This window comes from Euleptes europaea, chromosome 1 (assembly GCF_029931775.1).
Source record: "Euleptes europaea isolate rEulEur1 chromosome 1, rEulEur1.hap1, whole genome shotgun sequence".
NCBI classification, from domain to species: domain Eukaryota; kingdom Metazoa; phylum Chordata; class Lepidosauria; order Squamata; family Sphaerodactylidae; genus Euleptes; species Euleptes europaea.
In genome coordinates, this window is record NC_079312.1 from 136862356 (window position 1) to 136877699 (window position 15344).

General features: G+C 43.3%; 1 protein-coding gene across 1 annotated transcript in view; it reads right to left on the reverse strand.

The window, feature by feature from the left end:
* DNAI2 (dynein axonemal intermediate chain 2) overlaps window positions 1-4523 on the reverse strand; it is a 31756-nt gene extending 27233 nt beyond the window's left edge. The window contains exons 1-3 of the mRNA XM_056848706.1: window positions 4341-4523; window positions 1821-1982; window positions 1558-1679 (exon numbers count right to left, since the gene is read on the reverse strand). Of these exons, the coding sequence (XP_056704684.1) occupies window positions 1558-1679; window positions 1821-1982; window positions 4341-4523 (467 nt within the window). The remainder of the gene's footprint in view (window positions 1-1557; window positions 1680-1820; window positions 1983-4340) is intronic.
* Between the last annotated feature and the right edge of the window lie 10821 nt (window positions 4524-15344).

The window sequence follows — 15344 nt, forward strand, 5'->3', positions numbered from 1 at the left end:
ATACTCTAAATAAACTCTTTAGATTTTCTTCGCAGGGAAGGTGCTCCAACCCCTTGATCAGTTTGCCATCCTCTGCACCCTTTCCAGCTTTACAATATCACAGCAGATGGAGCAACCAGAACTGTATACAGTATTTCAAATGTGGCTGCACTAAAAGGATGTACAAAAGCTTTACAATACTGGGTTTTATTTTTATTCCCTTTTGATATAATCCCTAGCATAAAATCTGTCTTTTTCTCTGCTGTTGTACTCTGAGTCAACATATTCACTGTGCTATCTACCACAATCCCAAGAGCTCTTTCCTGATCAGTCACCATCAATTCAGACTCCATTAGCATATATGTAATGATAATTTTTTTTTGCTCCAATTTGTATCACTATACACATATTTATACTGAATCTCATTTGCCATGTTGTTGCCCAGTTAGGAGAGTTCCTCTTGGGGCTCTTCACAAGTCTGCTTCATTCACACAATCCTGAATAATTTGGCACCACCTGCAAACTTGGCCATCTGATTCCAGAAACTGAACAGGAGAGGTCCTATGAGAGACCCTCTACTACAGTGGCACTTACTCTGTGGCTCGTGGTAAGTCCCGTACGCAATTACCATCTACCAAAAGAACTACATAGCAACTGCATGCCCTGCATGTTAATGCACCAAATCAGCATACCCTTTTAAATACCAGAGTACTTCTGAGCATGGAGGGCTGTCTCTCTCCACTACCACTGAACCTTAGCCATCCCTTGCATATCTGGAGAGAGGGGAAGGGCTTGCAAATCAGACTTATGACACAAAACAGTGCACAGGCTTCCAAGTTTTCCAGACCTCTTTATTAGGCTGGATGTTTAAAAAAATGCCTCTCGGTGTTAAAAGCTCTTTCTAAGTTGAATTCTAGCATTACAGGAGACGGGGTGGTTAGCACCTCCGTCAGAAGCCTTCTCTGAGCCAGGCAGCAGCAACTACAAGTCCCTTCTCTCAAGAAGCAGGTGCTTCCCTCCAGGCCTTCTTGGTCTCTCTCTAGCAGCTCAGGTGAGACAGTGAGACTGTCAAAGCGCCAGTAAAACAAGCTGGCTACAGAGAAAGGGGAATAAAACCACCCTCCTGCCACTGTGACCAGATTACTCTTTTCCCAGGTGGTTGCTGTGGTGGTTGTGTTTTATTCTCCCCTGCAGTCAGATTGCTGTCCTTCTGGCAGCTATCTGAAAGCTGGGATGAAAACACAGATGTTGCAGAGAAGGGTGGGGGATAGATGGAGAGGACAGGAATTTTACTGCTATTCCTTGCATTAGATTTGCACCTCAGAGAGGCCTGCAGCTTACCCATCCTCCATTCCTTCTGGTTATGGCTGTTTCAAGGTGGGAACAACCACAAGCCCACCAGCCAATGTCCTGTCTAATTTCCTGAACCATGGGGTGGGTGCCATATTGGTGAACTGCACTCAGAAGTGCCCCAGGTAGCATATTAAAGAACCGCATGTGGCTCCTGATCAGTGATCAGCCTGAATGGATTAGAAACAAATTCTGAATGCATAGAATCTTTTGGCTGTAAAGAGTTACCTGAAAACATTTATAGTTTTTGCTGATGGAGGCTCATCAGTAATCCCTGCTGCCTCCTCCTCCTCAAAGTACTCCTCATAGATATTGATGGCATTGTTCTGTTTGATGCAGTGCTCCATCACCTATAAAATAAGTAATGGAATTGATCATTGGATGGTCAGACAACAATCTTTGAGATGTTCTGGAAAAAATATCCTGCAAAGCAGCCCTGCCTAGCTTTGCTGGAAAACATTGTGCAAATAGGGTGCCCAAAAGGATCTTACGCTGCCAAGCTGTGTGATGACATTAATGTAGTTCTCATCCTTTTCAACTTTTTTCCGGAAGCGAATTGTCTGTTCCATTTCCAGGGGGTTCACATCTTTAGGCCAGCCACCTTCTACGTGGTTAATGCCCCGAGTTTCCATCTGAAACCGTTCTGTGTTAACCTAATTCAAAGGAAAACCAAAAACTTCAGTTTCTTTGATATTAGAGGCCTAATTGTTATATTATATAAGACCATTCTTAACAATGCATTGGTGATATATCACAAGGGCTGTTAATTCCCATTGTGAGTGTACGTGCAAGCCTCCAGTACAATGTGCTAACTAATGTGCCACACAGGGAGCATTATGACTGATGCAATGGCCTTGCATGTCTACAGTGATAAAGGAACAAGACTGTGAACCACAACCAATTACGGTGAGCCAAGCAGGCAACACTGATGGATGTATGCGTGGTCTGACTTAGTGTAAGACAAATTGGTTTACTTATATGCAGGCTACATCCATATATATATATATATACTCCACACTTGGAGATCCCTCCCATGTGTGGAATCATGTGGAAAAACGTCAGTGTGAACCCTGCTGACTATACAGATAGTGTGGTATAGTGGCTACTGAGGACTGGGGAGACCCAGGACCATCCTCAGTCTGCCATGACACTTACTGGGTGATCTCAGGCCAGTCACTATTCTCAGCCTCATCTACCTTACAGAGTTCTCATAAAGATACCGTGTGGGGTAGGAAGGGTCAGTCACAATCATGTAATAATTAAGATACAAAGTAAATAATTATCATCAGTGGTAATCTGACTACTCTGGGATGAGAGCTGGTGCCTTGTTGTCTCTACAGGATTCCCTCCCATGTACAGAACTACTTGGCAAAACCTCAGTGTGAACTATAGTGTATTTGGATCAGCCTGCAATGGCTGGCATATCAACATACAAAGCTGCCTTGTACTGAATCAGGCCATTGGCTTACGGTGTCTACTTGGGACTACCAGCAGCTCTCCAGGACCTTAGGCACACAGAGGTCTCTCCCAAACCTACTATTCAAGACTGTTCATTGTGTTCAACTGGAGATGGCAGGACTGAATCTGGGACAGTCTGTGCACCAAGCAGAAGTTCTGCTACTAAGCTATGATCCCTCCCCCAGCAGCTGGTTTCATTAACTCATTAACTGTAATTCTGAAAATGAGAGACTTTATTTTCTCCATGAAGGACAGCTTGCTAGGCTGACCTGGCAGTGCTGGATGAAATTATAGCTACTGTAGGGCTGGGGACAGACATTTTATTTTAACAGACTGTAGAAAGTGGTTTGAACCAGGAGCTGCTGCTTGTGGCATAGACATTAATTATACTGTCTGTTATGTATGCAGTGGGAAGCTGGAAACATGTTGAGCTTGGAGCCTCCTGCGCTTGTGTGTCCCTATTGGCTGTAAGGGTTGCAGCCACCCAGTCATGGAGTTGGGGGGCGCGGCCCTGGGTGGCTGAGGGGGAATATAAGCAGGGGTCGTTGCACAGTTCTCTAGTTCTGTTCCTGTTCACCTAAGAAAGCAGTTGCTGTTGGAATTCTGTTTCCGGTCTTGTGTCTCGCCCACACGTAGATAAAACTATCATCGCAGGTTTGGGAGGGGTTACGGAGTGCTTCAAAAACATCCAGTTCCCATTTGACCAGAAGCAACAAGGGGATAAAAGAAATTAGTATGGCACAGGAAACCACACCTTGGAGATATCATTTCAGCCATGTTAAACCTATAGTAATCTGCAAGCAAAGACATGACCAATGATTGAGAAAAGTAATTGATGCAATTCCTTCCCCCCGGCTGGTGGGGAGCCTTATAGATAAATTTAACAATATTTGAATAAATTTGGAGGCATAGCTCCCTCTTTCCTGTAATAACTGAATGCAGAACTATTAACTATCACTAGAAAAAGAAGAAAACAGCACTATGGGTTTTGTGTTGGAAGATACAACTTCCGATGAAAATGCCATTTCTGGTTTTGCCATTCAGTGTGCGTGTGCGTATAAAGTGCCATCAAGCTGCAGCTGATTTGTAGCGATCCCTGGTGGGGTTTTCAAGGCAAGTGATTAAGCAGAGCTGGTTTGCCATTGTGTTTCTCTGCAGAGACTTCCTTCGAGGTCTTTCTTCCAAGTACCGACTCAAGCTTAGCTTCTAAGATCTGACAAGTTCGGGCTATGCTATACCATTCCACATTCTTGCCATTCATTACAAATTTTTTTATAAGAATTGCATTTGGATTTTCTTGCTTCAGTTTTTATTTTGACAGCACTAAAAGTTTACACTGAACTGTATCCGGCCCCTCCACTAAGGAAAGTTGAAAGCCTTCCTGCAGCCTAAGGAGCCTTTTCCCAAACTTAAGCAGCTCTTCCTCTAACCAAAGATCCACTTTAATTGGAAGGAGGCTTCTGAGGCTGGAGGGTAAGATACTTGCCACTGAATTGTAAAGGGCCTCTTTTAGGCAGAAAATTCATGTACTATAGAAAGTTGAAGCACTCTACCTCATGCTCTGACATGTTACATGCACACTGCACTGCAGTATCAATAGGGTCTTTTTCTATAAAATTCATAGCTTGCACTGCATCTGGAAGAATATCCACGTTGACCTCTGCTGCTCGGTCAGAAAAGTTGCACTGTCGTCCGAACTCACTGCGCTTCTTCACATAAACATAGACGATCTCCATGGTGCCCACTGCAGATAGGGGGAGAGAAAAAGTCCACATCACTCCTTTGATATCACTTTTTAACTATCATTATAGTGCCAATTATGCTGTCTACAAAACAACTCTGAGTAAGGAAGTAAGTAGCCTTTGTAGCAGGACTGGCTTGAGACTTTGCAAACACTGAAGCAGCAGATTCTTGTTAAATGAATGGCAGATAGTTAGGAGTGATCCGTATAGCAGAAATGATTACCCAGTGCCAAAAGCACTGGTGAACTTTTCTCGGTGTAGGTTGAGGGAGCCTATGAAAATACAATTGCCAAGACAACACTTTAGAAATTTTCATACGAGACAGCTCGTTATAGAGATATCACATTTTCCAAGCGTTCAAACTATAATAATCTGCCACTAGTTTCTAGGGTTGTGCATATTGATAAACCCAAACTGAAAATAAACCTGAAATTAGCCATTTCGGCAATATTCATGCTTTGGGTTTACCAAATGCCAAAACCTGGGGATCTCCCCGAAGCCGAATAGGAGCTTCATGAAAAAGCTGAATAATTTGGCATTTTCGGATTCAGCTATATGCCTTTGCTCAGAGGCACGGCTCTGTGCTTTCTCCCATTTTCCTATCTTTTTTAAAATTGGTTTTGTTAGGTCCCCATAGTTGGGGCCCTTTTGAGATGGGGATCATGTAATCGGAACCAACTTGGTCTGACCAACCTTTCAGTGGGTTGATATGGATCGAGCATAATGGTTTTTTAAAAGATGGGGCTCACCCAGTCCCGTCCGGAGGGATATACCCTCCAACTACAAAGAACCGGCTTTAACAGCTGCTGACACCACCAGGCTTCCGAAGGAGACTCCCTCACCTGCGCAGATGAGCAATCGCCTTCAAACAGCCCCCCGTGATCGAGACTTTGGCTGGCTCCGATATCACAACTCCCCCCATGAAAACCTGCTTTCCAAAAGAAGGTCACCAGGAGTAGTGACTTCGTTGCCCCACATCGTGACCATCTCTTGAAATCAGATTTCTGATGACTATGAAGGACTGCTCACGGGATGTTATCTGCCACCAAAACTAATGTTTTCTGTGCCTTGTTTTTCTTCTCCCTTCATTTGGAAGTTAATTTGCATGGACATAATGCTATGTGCCCCAGATATGAAGGCAGTCCTCAGACTTTGAGGCGCTAGCCTGGCAATTGGCTCTTTCCGCCAGCCCTTGGTAATGCTGAACTTCTGAACCTGAAAACCGATGGACAGCTTGGCTCGCAACTGCCTGTAGGATGAGGGCGACCCCTTTGTGGGCCCATAAAATTAGACCCCCTGTCCCAAGGTTCACTAAACATTGATGACTGTCTAAGGAGAGTCCCTTGCAGCCCCACTGCAAATTTGGGGACTCAACCTCCAAAAATGCCTCCACAGGAGCTTCGGGGGGAAAATTCCCATAGACTATAATGGACCTGAATTTTTTAGGAAACCCGGAAATAAGCCAAATGCCGATATTTACCGGTATGGGTATTTGGCTTATTCCAGGTTTACCGAAAAAATCGGGACTAATAAACCCGAACCCAAAATTTATAATTTTTTTTTGCACCATCCTACTAGTTCCCCCCCCCACACACACACAGCTAGGGAATTTACTAAGCTTAGGTAGATAATAATCACTTAATAATAATAGAACAGATTTAGAAAATATTGATATATTTTTAAAAATATGCCCTGCTGTGCTAAGTAAATCAGAGTGCTCTGGATGGAAGTCTCAGAAGAAGACTAGGTGTGAAAGAGCCCCATGGTGCAGAGTGGTAAGCTGCAGTACTGCAGTCCAAGCTCTGCTCATGAACTGAGTTCGATCCCAACGGAAGTTGGTTTCAGGTACCGGCTCAAGGTTGTCTCAGCCTTCCATCCTTCCGAGGTGGGTAAAATGAGTACCCAGCTTGCTGGGGGTAAAGGGAAGATGACTGGGGAAGGTACTGGCAAACCACCCCGTAAACAAAAGTCTGCCTAGTAAACGTTGGGATGTGACATCACCCCATGGGTCAGGAATGACCTGGTGCTTGCACAGGGGACCTTTAACTTTACCTTTTAATTTGGTAAAAAGATAGGTAGTCCCCTGTGCAAGCACTGATGTCATATCACGACGTTTAATAGGCAGACTATGTTTACAGGATGGTTTGCTATTGCCTTCCCCAGACTTCTACACTTTACCCTCAGCAAGCTGGGAGCTTGTTTTATTTACTGACCTCGAAAGGAGGGAAAGCTGAGTCAACCTTGAGCTGGCTAACTGAAACCGACTTCGTTCAGGATTAAACTCAGGCTAAAGTAGTGAGTCAAAAAGCTGAAACCTTATTTGCTTTTGAAACTATTACTTCCTATAATATGATGAAACAATGCTAGGAACTTTGACAATTTTAGCACTTATTTTTACAGTAATTTTAGGGTAAATTTTTACATGCTTATTCCCTACTGTCTTGCAAAATAAAGAGAATGATTTTCTCAACAAAAGCCTTTACAGGCTTTTATTCTAATTTGCTGGTTATAGTTCAAAGAACCGAACTCATCCCTTACTAATTTGTATTATCAGATTTAAAGGTTGATAATCCTTTAATAGATGATGAAGAAGTTGGTTTTTATATGCCGACTTTCTCTACTACAAGGAAGAATCAAACCGGATTACAATCACCTTCCCTTCCCCTCCCCACAACAGACACCCTGTGAGGTAGGTGAGGCTGAGGGAGCTCTAAGAGAGCTGTGACTAGCCCAAGGTCACCCAGCCAGCTTCATGTGTAGGAATGGGGAAACCAACCCAGTTCACTAGATTAGCATCCGCCACTCAAGTGGAGGAGCGGGGAATCAAACCCAGTTCTCCAGATTAGAGTCCACTGCTCCAAACCACTGCTCTTAACCACTATACCACACTGGATAAATCCCAGAGAACTCTGCTGCTAAACAGTTTGCATAGGTTATTAAATTGTTTAGTCCAGATTCTCTAACTGGATGCAGGAGTAACCTCTCGTTACACCTCAGGCTGTAGAGTTACACAGAACCTCACCACCCACACCATCCTTTTATATTTCTTAATATTAGGTTCACTGCCCCCTTTATGTGCATGTGGTGAAATTGATTTGTTTTATTTAGTTTGTCTACTTTGACACATACACAAGATTCCTTAATCATGAAATAAGAGAGCATATAAACTACAAACCCAGACCCTGCTCCCTGGGCTCTACAGACTGGATTCGAGCTGGTTCGAGGATGACATGGGAGCCATATACAACAAAACAAATAAGTTTATTTGGCTGGTAAGCATGACGTGTAATTCCTTCCCACTCCAGCTGGCTAGTTGACACAGTACCAGAACTGGGAGGTGCGTTATACTCGAGAGTTACAAGGCTTATTCTTTCAGGAGCTTTTAATGTAAAGACAGTAGACAGCTTCACTGTTTTTACCTGGGAACAGCATCCAAATCCTGCCTGTGAAAAATCAATCACTACAGTCCCCACTAGACTCTCTTGCCCACCTTTCTATCGTGTCTCCCTCCAAAATAATGGTAGATGCCAAACAGAGCTGGGAGATGAGGAATAATAAGAATTTCTCTTTTTTTACACCATTGATCATATAATTGTAGAATGTCCTCTTTATGAATGTCCGTGGGAAAGATTGCTATCTACTTTATTAGCTACCAAAAGATTTTTGAATAATGATCTTATATGCCAGTTTCTTTTGAACGATTTGATCCCTGAAATAACTAAGACGGTGGCCCAATATCTCGCAGAAGTGCTTAAGATTAAAACTGCTTTTAATTAGTATATTTATATCTGAGTTTATATGGAATTTTATTGTATCCGTCCAATCTATATTATGCTTTAAGTGTATTTTATATGGATTTATTATTATGGCATCGTAATTATGCCAATAAAAGTTTGTGTTTGTTTGTAATAAGATTTTTTTTTTTAATGAAGGGATGGGTGGGGTAGAAATACTAGTGCCAAACAGTATTTTTTTGGTGGGGGGGTTGGAATAATGAATAATTGACACTGAAGGGACAAGTGGGATAGACTTAATAAGTTGGCTGCAAGTTATGATACTACTAATGCCAAATAGAGTTTGGGGGAAGAAATAATAAGGATTAAGAGATACTGAAGGGATGTGTGGGACAGCCATAAATTGAGCAAAGGCACACCAGGGCTTAGGCCCGTAGCCACATTGGTGCAAGAAGGGACTAGTTCCCATTGATCACTTGTCATGTCCCTCCAATCAGCACTAGGAATTGATGAGAACTCTGTCACAAGTCTTTCAAGTGTACATTCTTTATGTAAAAAAGAGTTGAGGTTAAAAGGTGTGAATCCTGTCACAAACCTTTCAAGGGTAAATTCTCTATGGAATTGTCTAGAACAGAATTAGCAGTTAGAAGGGCTGAAGCATACTGATTTAAAAAGCATACAAGGGAGTAAAGGAGAGAGAGAGATTAAGGAATGAAAAGGTAAAAATGGTGCTGTAGCTTGCAATTTACAATGAAAATAAGGTTGAATTTCAGGTTTCAGTAACTGGAAGAAAGGCTCCACACTTCTTTAATTCTGCAAACTATATAAATCAGTTGTGGGGGGGGGGCATTTTTATAAAGCTAATACAGAATAGGATTGTAATCTATATCTCAGTGTATGCTTTACATTATTGATTTGTTGTTTGTTCTATCATGCCTTTACAGCATTGTTTTCATTTTTTGTCATTCTATTTTCTGCATTGCTTCACATAGCATGTTTGATACTTTTCTAATTTTTATAATCCTAGTCCTAGTGCATTGCTTATTAGATCTCTTGCTATTAAATCACATTGCTCTGTATCATCTAATTCATCTTGAGGCTCAAGTATTTATTATTTATTTATTTGATTTTTACCCCGCCCTTTCCTGACAAAAGTCAGGCTCAGGGCAGCTAACAACGGATAAAATTATATACAATTTAGATAAAATACACTCTTTGAGCATGTGAATTAAAACATTTAAAATCCTGGCCAGGCTAAGATTAAATTTCAGGTGGTACCACAACAACAACAACAACAACAACAATCAAGGAAGGGGAAAACAAAGAAAGGGGAAGGGAAGGGAGGCCAGCTGGAGTGGAACAGTTGTCCTCAACCATGGGTCTGGCTGAACATCTCAGTCTTGCAGGTAGGGTTGCCAGGTCCCTCTTTGCCACCGGAGGGAGATTTTGGGGGCGGAGCCTGAGAAGGGCAGGGTTCGGGTAGGGGAGGGACTTCAATGACATAGAGTTCAATTGCCAAAGTGGCCATTTTTCTCCAGGTGATCTGATCTCTATCAGCTGGAGATCAATTGAATTAGCAGATCTCCTGCTATTACCTGGCAGTTGGCAACCCTACTTAATTTTGGGGTCTTGTTTTGACCTATTGTCACATACCTTGTTGCTCTAGAAGTGTGCCTGTATGAAAATTGTTCTCAATATATTCTCCTAAAAGCAAGATTTGCATTATGGTTTTCCTAGACTGGAAATAATTGTCTTGTGCCATACTTTGAATTCTATGCTCCTGACAGCACTTGCAGGCCGTTGTTTGATTATTACCTGGCAGTTGGCAACCCTACTTGACGGCCATGTAGAGCTAAGTCAGGTCCCACAGGGCCTGGGTCTCATTTGAGAGGGAGTTCCACCAGGCCGGAAGACAGAAAATTGGTAAATAAATAATAATGTATAACCATTGCTGGACTTATTCCACACACACCCCAAAGAATTTCTGGCTCCTGGCCTGCTTGGGCTGAATGTAGGCTCTTCTTTCTTTCAGTCCCAATGCTCAACTTTGAAGCGCAAGAAGAGAACAGCATGCCTCTGAGTTATGTACAGAGTCAATGTCCTCTTCCTCATCGCACTGAGTCATCACAATTAGCATTCTGGACCTCTGGGATTAGAACTGCCAGGCACAGAGATCTGAGCCCTCACATGCAGGGACGCCAACCCCCAGGTGATGGCTGGAGATCTCCCGCTATTACAACTGGTATGGTAAAACTGGGGTTCGTGGGGGGAAAGAGACCTGAGACCGTTATCAAGAAAACAGTTATTTATTCTGTAGCTACGACCCAGGTGCTCTAGCGAGCCAAATCTCTGAGTCCCGATTGTACTGAGGGAGAGATATTTATCCAAATTCAAGTTATGACAGCCCATTAACATTTAGGGCATATCTGATTGTAATACAGACAGAGAGGCGGCAGTACAGTAGTCGCTTCACCCAGTTCTTTGTTATGGTTCACTGTAACCCTCCATGGCTGTTTGCCCCAATTACTTAGAGCACACAAAAAGGGCAAGAGTCCAGTAGCACCTTAAAGACTAACAAAAATATTTTCTGGCAGGGTATGAGCTTTCGTGAGCCACAGCTCACTTCTTCAGATGCAGCTAGAATGTGAATCCATCTGTCTTTAAGTAGAGGAGAGTGAATTCAGACAAGCATTAGTATGTAAATGTTAACAGTATGTAAATGCGAATAGCAGGCGTGATGGGATGAGGTGTGGTCTGCAGAAGAGTCTGTGATGTCCAGGGGAGAGATGGGTGTGGAGAAATCAGCATTGGTCATGGGCCATGAATGCATGAATTAGAGCACACAGACACACAAAGATATCCTGCCTAGCAACAAGCTATTCCCTTGCTGTCCTAATACATTTCAATACATTCCCAGAAAGGAAAAGAGATTATTACAAATTGCTAAATCAGCGGATCTTCCATAGTCCGGGGAAGTCTACCTTGCTGTCTCACAACTGATCTCCAGGCGACAGAGATCAGTTCCCCTGGAGAAAAGGGCCGCTTTGGAAGGTGGGCTCTACGGCATCCTACCCACTGAAGTCCCTCCCCTCCCCAGGCTCCACCCCCAAAGTCTGCAGGTATTTCCCAACTAGGAGCTGGCAACCCTACCCACGTTAGAAATTAAAACCCCACGGTGAAAAGGGGCGGCGAGGGTTAACGGGGTCATCGTCAACAGCACTGAACAGCGCGGGGAAGGGCGGAGGGCTGCATCGTCCCACGTTAAAAGGACGAGAAGGGGAGATGCAGCGGCCAGGGGTGCACAGGTTGTGCGCCCTCTGCACTGAGGTCACCCCGCCGCCCCCCCTCTTCCTTACCCAGCTCCTCTCGCGGAGCGCAGTTGCCGCCGACTGGAACGGCGTGAAACCGTTTCCTAGCAACCTCCGAAAGGGTCACGTGCCGAGCCGGGCGGGGTTAACAGCGAAGGGCGGAGATAATGGAATGTCTGAGAAGAGGGCGGGAGCGGAGCGGAGAGGCGGGCGGGAAGGAAGAATGCTGCCGTTAAGGGGCGGGGCGGTTATCCCCTCCCCCTCCCCCACCCCCACGTGGCCGTTACCAAGTTAAGGAAACGGCGCGCAGAAGAAACTCTCTGCCAGCGTCGCGCGAAGGTTGGGTTAGGAGCTCCGATCAGATCCCGCTCGGCCATGAATCTAGGGTTGACTGAGAGAAATATGCACAAGTACTACCAGGATAGCAGTGGAAATATAGTACTGGGCTCAAACCGAGCACAATAAACAGTACTCAAGCAAGCTATGCGAACATATATTGTGAAAGACGGGTAACAGCTACAAACACGTGAAAACAATGGTGAATCTCTCTATATATACACAAGCAAGTCCAGAGTGGAAAAGTCTTATCTCTAGGTTGTTTCTTCAAAAAAGTGCTACTTTTTTTGAAGAAACAACCTAGAGATAAGACTTTTACTTACCTTGGAAAAGACTTTCCACTCTGGACTTGCTTGTATATATATAGATTCACCGTCGTTTTCACTTGTTTGTAGACTAACAAAAATATTTTCTGGTTAGTCTGTCTGCAGTAGTAGAAAAGGGCAAGAATCCAGTCGCACCTTAAAGACTAACACAAATGTTTTTGGAAATCTTTCCCATTCATTCATAGATCAACTCACACCTGCTAAATTAATTCCCAGTGGGTCGCCGTGTTAGTCTGTCTGCAGTAGCAGAAAAGGGCAAGAGTCCAGTAGCACCTTAAAGACTAACAAAAATATTTTCTGGTAGGGTATGAGCTTTCATGAGCCGCAGAAAATATTTTTGTTAGTCTTTAAGGTGCGACTGGACTCTTGCCCTTTTCTACTACTGCAGACAGACTAACACGGCTACCCACTGGGAATTAATTCAGCCAGTGTGAGTCGATCTATGAATGAATGGGAAAGATTTCCAAAAATATTCTTGTTCGTCTTTAAGGTGCTGCTGGACTCTTGCTCTTTTCTACTACTGCAGACCGACTAACACGGCTACCCACTGGGAATTACCTATTTTAGAGTTTTAGTTTGCAAAGTGCGTACCGTCGTGATTCCAACCCCACCCCACCCAGCGATGGTAAGGCTATTGTTATTCCCACTGTACAGGCAAGGAATTGAGAAACGGAGAGAGAAAATTATCTCAAGCAGAGCCAGATTTAGGGATTGATTAGCGGGGTCAGGGCTTCACAATATGGTCACGAAATAAAGGAAAAAAAACTTTAATCTCCAACCTAAGGCAGTGGCTGACTGTGCCATCAATTGCTTTCCTATTTATATTTCCAGTGCCCTTTTAGTAATAATAATTAAAGGTATGTTTATCATATGCTGTCTCTTAAACTGACACAATTTAGGTCCTCATCACGTGACATGACCCATTTGTTATATATCTGTGGGGGTTACCGCACTTGTATTCCCAGCGATGTATTAAGAGTTTGAAAATGTTATAAAAAATACTGTTCGCACTTTGGCCCCTTTAGTTGTGAAGACGTCTTCCAACCATTTATAAGCTGTGGTATCCAAAAACCCTTTTAAAGCGGTGTTTTTTATAACATTTTCAAACTCTTAATACATCGCTGGGAATACAAAGTGCGGTAACCCCCTGTGTTTTGCCAAAGTTAAGGCTCCTGAGGCTCCTAAGGAAACTTCTTCAGCATTTCCTTACGCAGTGATAGACACCATGTGCCTAATGGAGAATTTCTATGAGGAATTTCTCTTCCTGATTTGAAGAATTTGAGGACTCGGGATTGAAACCCTTGCCCATTCTGTAGGGAAAATTGTAACCAGCCCTGGGGAAGGAGGCAGGAGCTTGTGGAAACTTGCAAAACACTCTTCCCCAAGAGTTCAATGTGCATTTCTCAAAGTTGCTCAGCCAGGTGGTTGCTGTGGCTAGGGAAGTGGTTGGCCTAAGATTAGGGTTGCCAACCTCCAGGTACTAGCTGGAGATCTCCTGCTATTACAACGGATCTCCAGCCGATAGAGATCAGTTCACCTGGAGAAAATGGCCGCTTTGGCAATTGGACTCAATGGCGCTGAAGACCCTCCTCTCCCCAAACTCCGCCCTCTTCAGACTCCGCCCTAAAAACCTCCCGCCGATGGCGAAGAGGGACCTGGCAACCCTACCTAAGATGCGGTCTAGACCAAGGAAATAGATGGACTAGGTTCAGGTAATCATGTTAAGAATGTCATTATTATTTTGACTGTTTTCCTTTTTTCTGCTAGACCATAGGGTTATTTTTCTGGGGCCAAAGTTTAGCCAACTGTTTAGTATTTTGAAAGCTACAAAATGCTATCAACTGTTTGCATTTCTTTGCTTTTTTGTTAAATACAGTCCTTTAATAATAATAAAAGAGTCTCAGGCAGAGTTGCACATCTGGGCAGTGCACACACACACTCTTCTGTAAGAACATACTGCCAAGGAATTAGAACAGAAGAAGAGGTAGTGTGGGTCCTCTCCAAGTAATAGTAAAATCCCCAAACCAAGTTGAGGGAAGTGAGCACCTGGGCTGCTCCTAGGGTTAATGGGGGCAGACAGAAAAGTGGGGCGAGGGGTGCAGATTTGTCTGCTGCACAGGAAATTGTGTCTCAAATAGAATCCCCTATCCATCTCCACATCTGTTACATGTCAGAATCTGACCCTGCTCTAAAGCTACCTAATAAACTCAGCAGGGTATAGGACCAGATTTGCTCAGGAGTATCATCAATTTTAAGATGACTGTGATGGTTGGAAATGGTCAAATCTCTGTCCGTGCATCTCTGTTAGATGTATTTTTGGGAGGTGTATCTGCTATAGCCTAACATCTTAAACATTACTGGGGCACAAGTGTTCTGGATGATGGAAACTAATCTCCAATTTTAATTTAGAAATGGGAATACAGAGCTGCATTTTACTCCCTGCCCCCCAGTGGCTTCTAGATCAGTCCTTCTGTTCCTGTTGCTGTCATCTGTTTACAACATTAATCAAAGTACTGTACTCCATTCCGCTTGGCTTCTTATTATTAGACAGCCTGCTGGTAAAGGGACTGTGACAGTGAGAGCAGGAACACTAATGGTATGATGATAAAAAAATGTGCAACATTAATTCACCTCCCCACACAATCTGGGACACGAAAAGGATTCTAACTAACTGGATAGATAGTAACAAAGATGGCATGAGTGTATCATCTCTGTCCCATTAGAACACTGGTTCCCAACCAGGGGTCCATGGACCCCCAGGGGTCCGCGAGAACTAAATTAAGGTCCACGAAACAAAGTTATAAACCCATAATAAATTAATATTTTCAATTAAAAGTTCTCTATTATAAAAATATATATTCAAATATTATTCTAAGTTTAATGTTTAACTAACAGTTATGATTAAAGTTTATTTTCAAATTCTCAGAATTTTTATTTTGAACCTTGGGGTCCCTGCACCGAACAAAAAAGTCCTAGTGGTCCCTGGTCAAAAAAAGGTTGGGAACCACTGCATTAGAACATTTCCCCATCTAAGGGCACAGTATGAGAATGACATGATATAACTGCTCATCATATATTCTTATTTACTTCATTTATACTCTGCCATTCTCC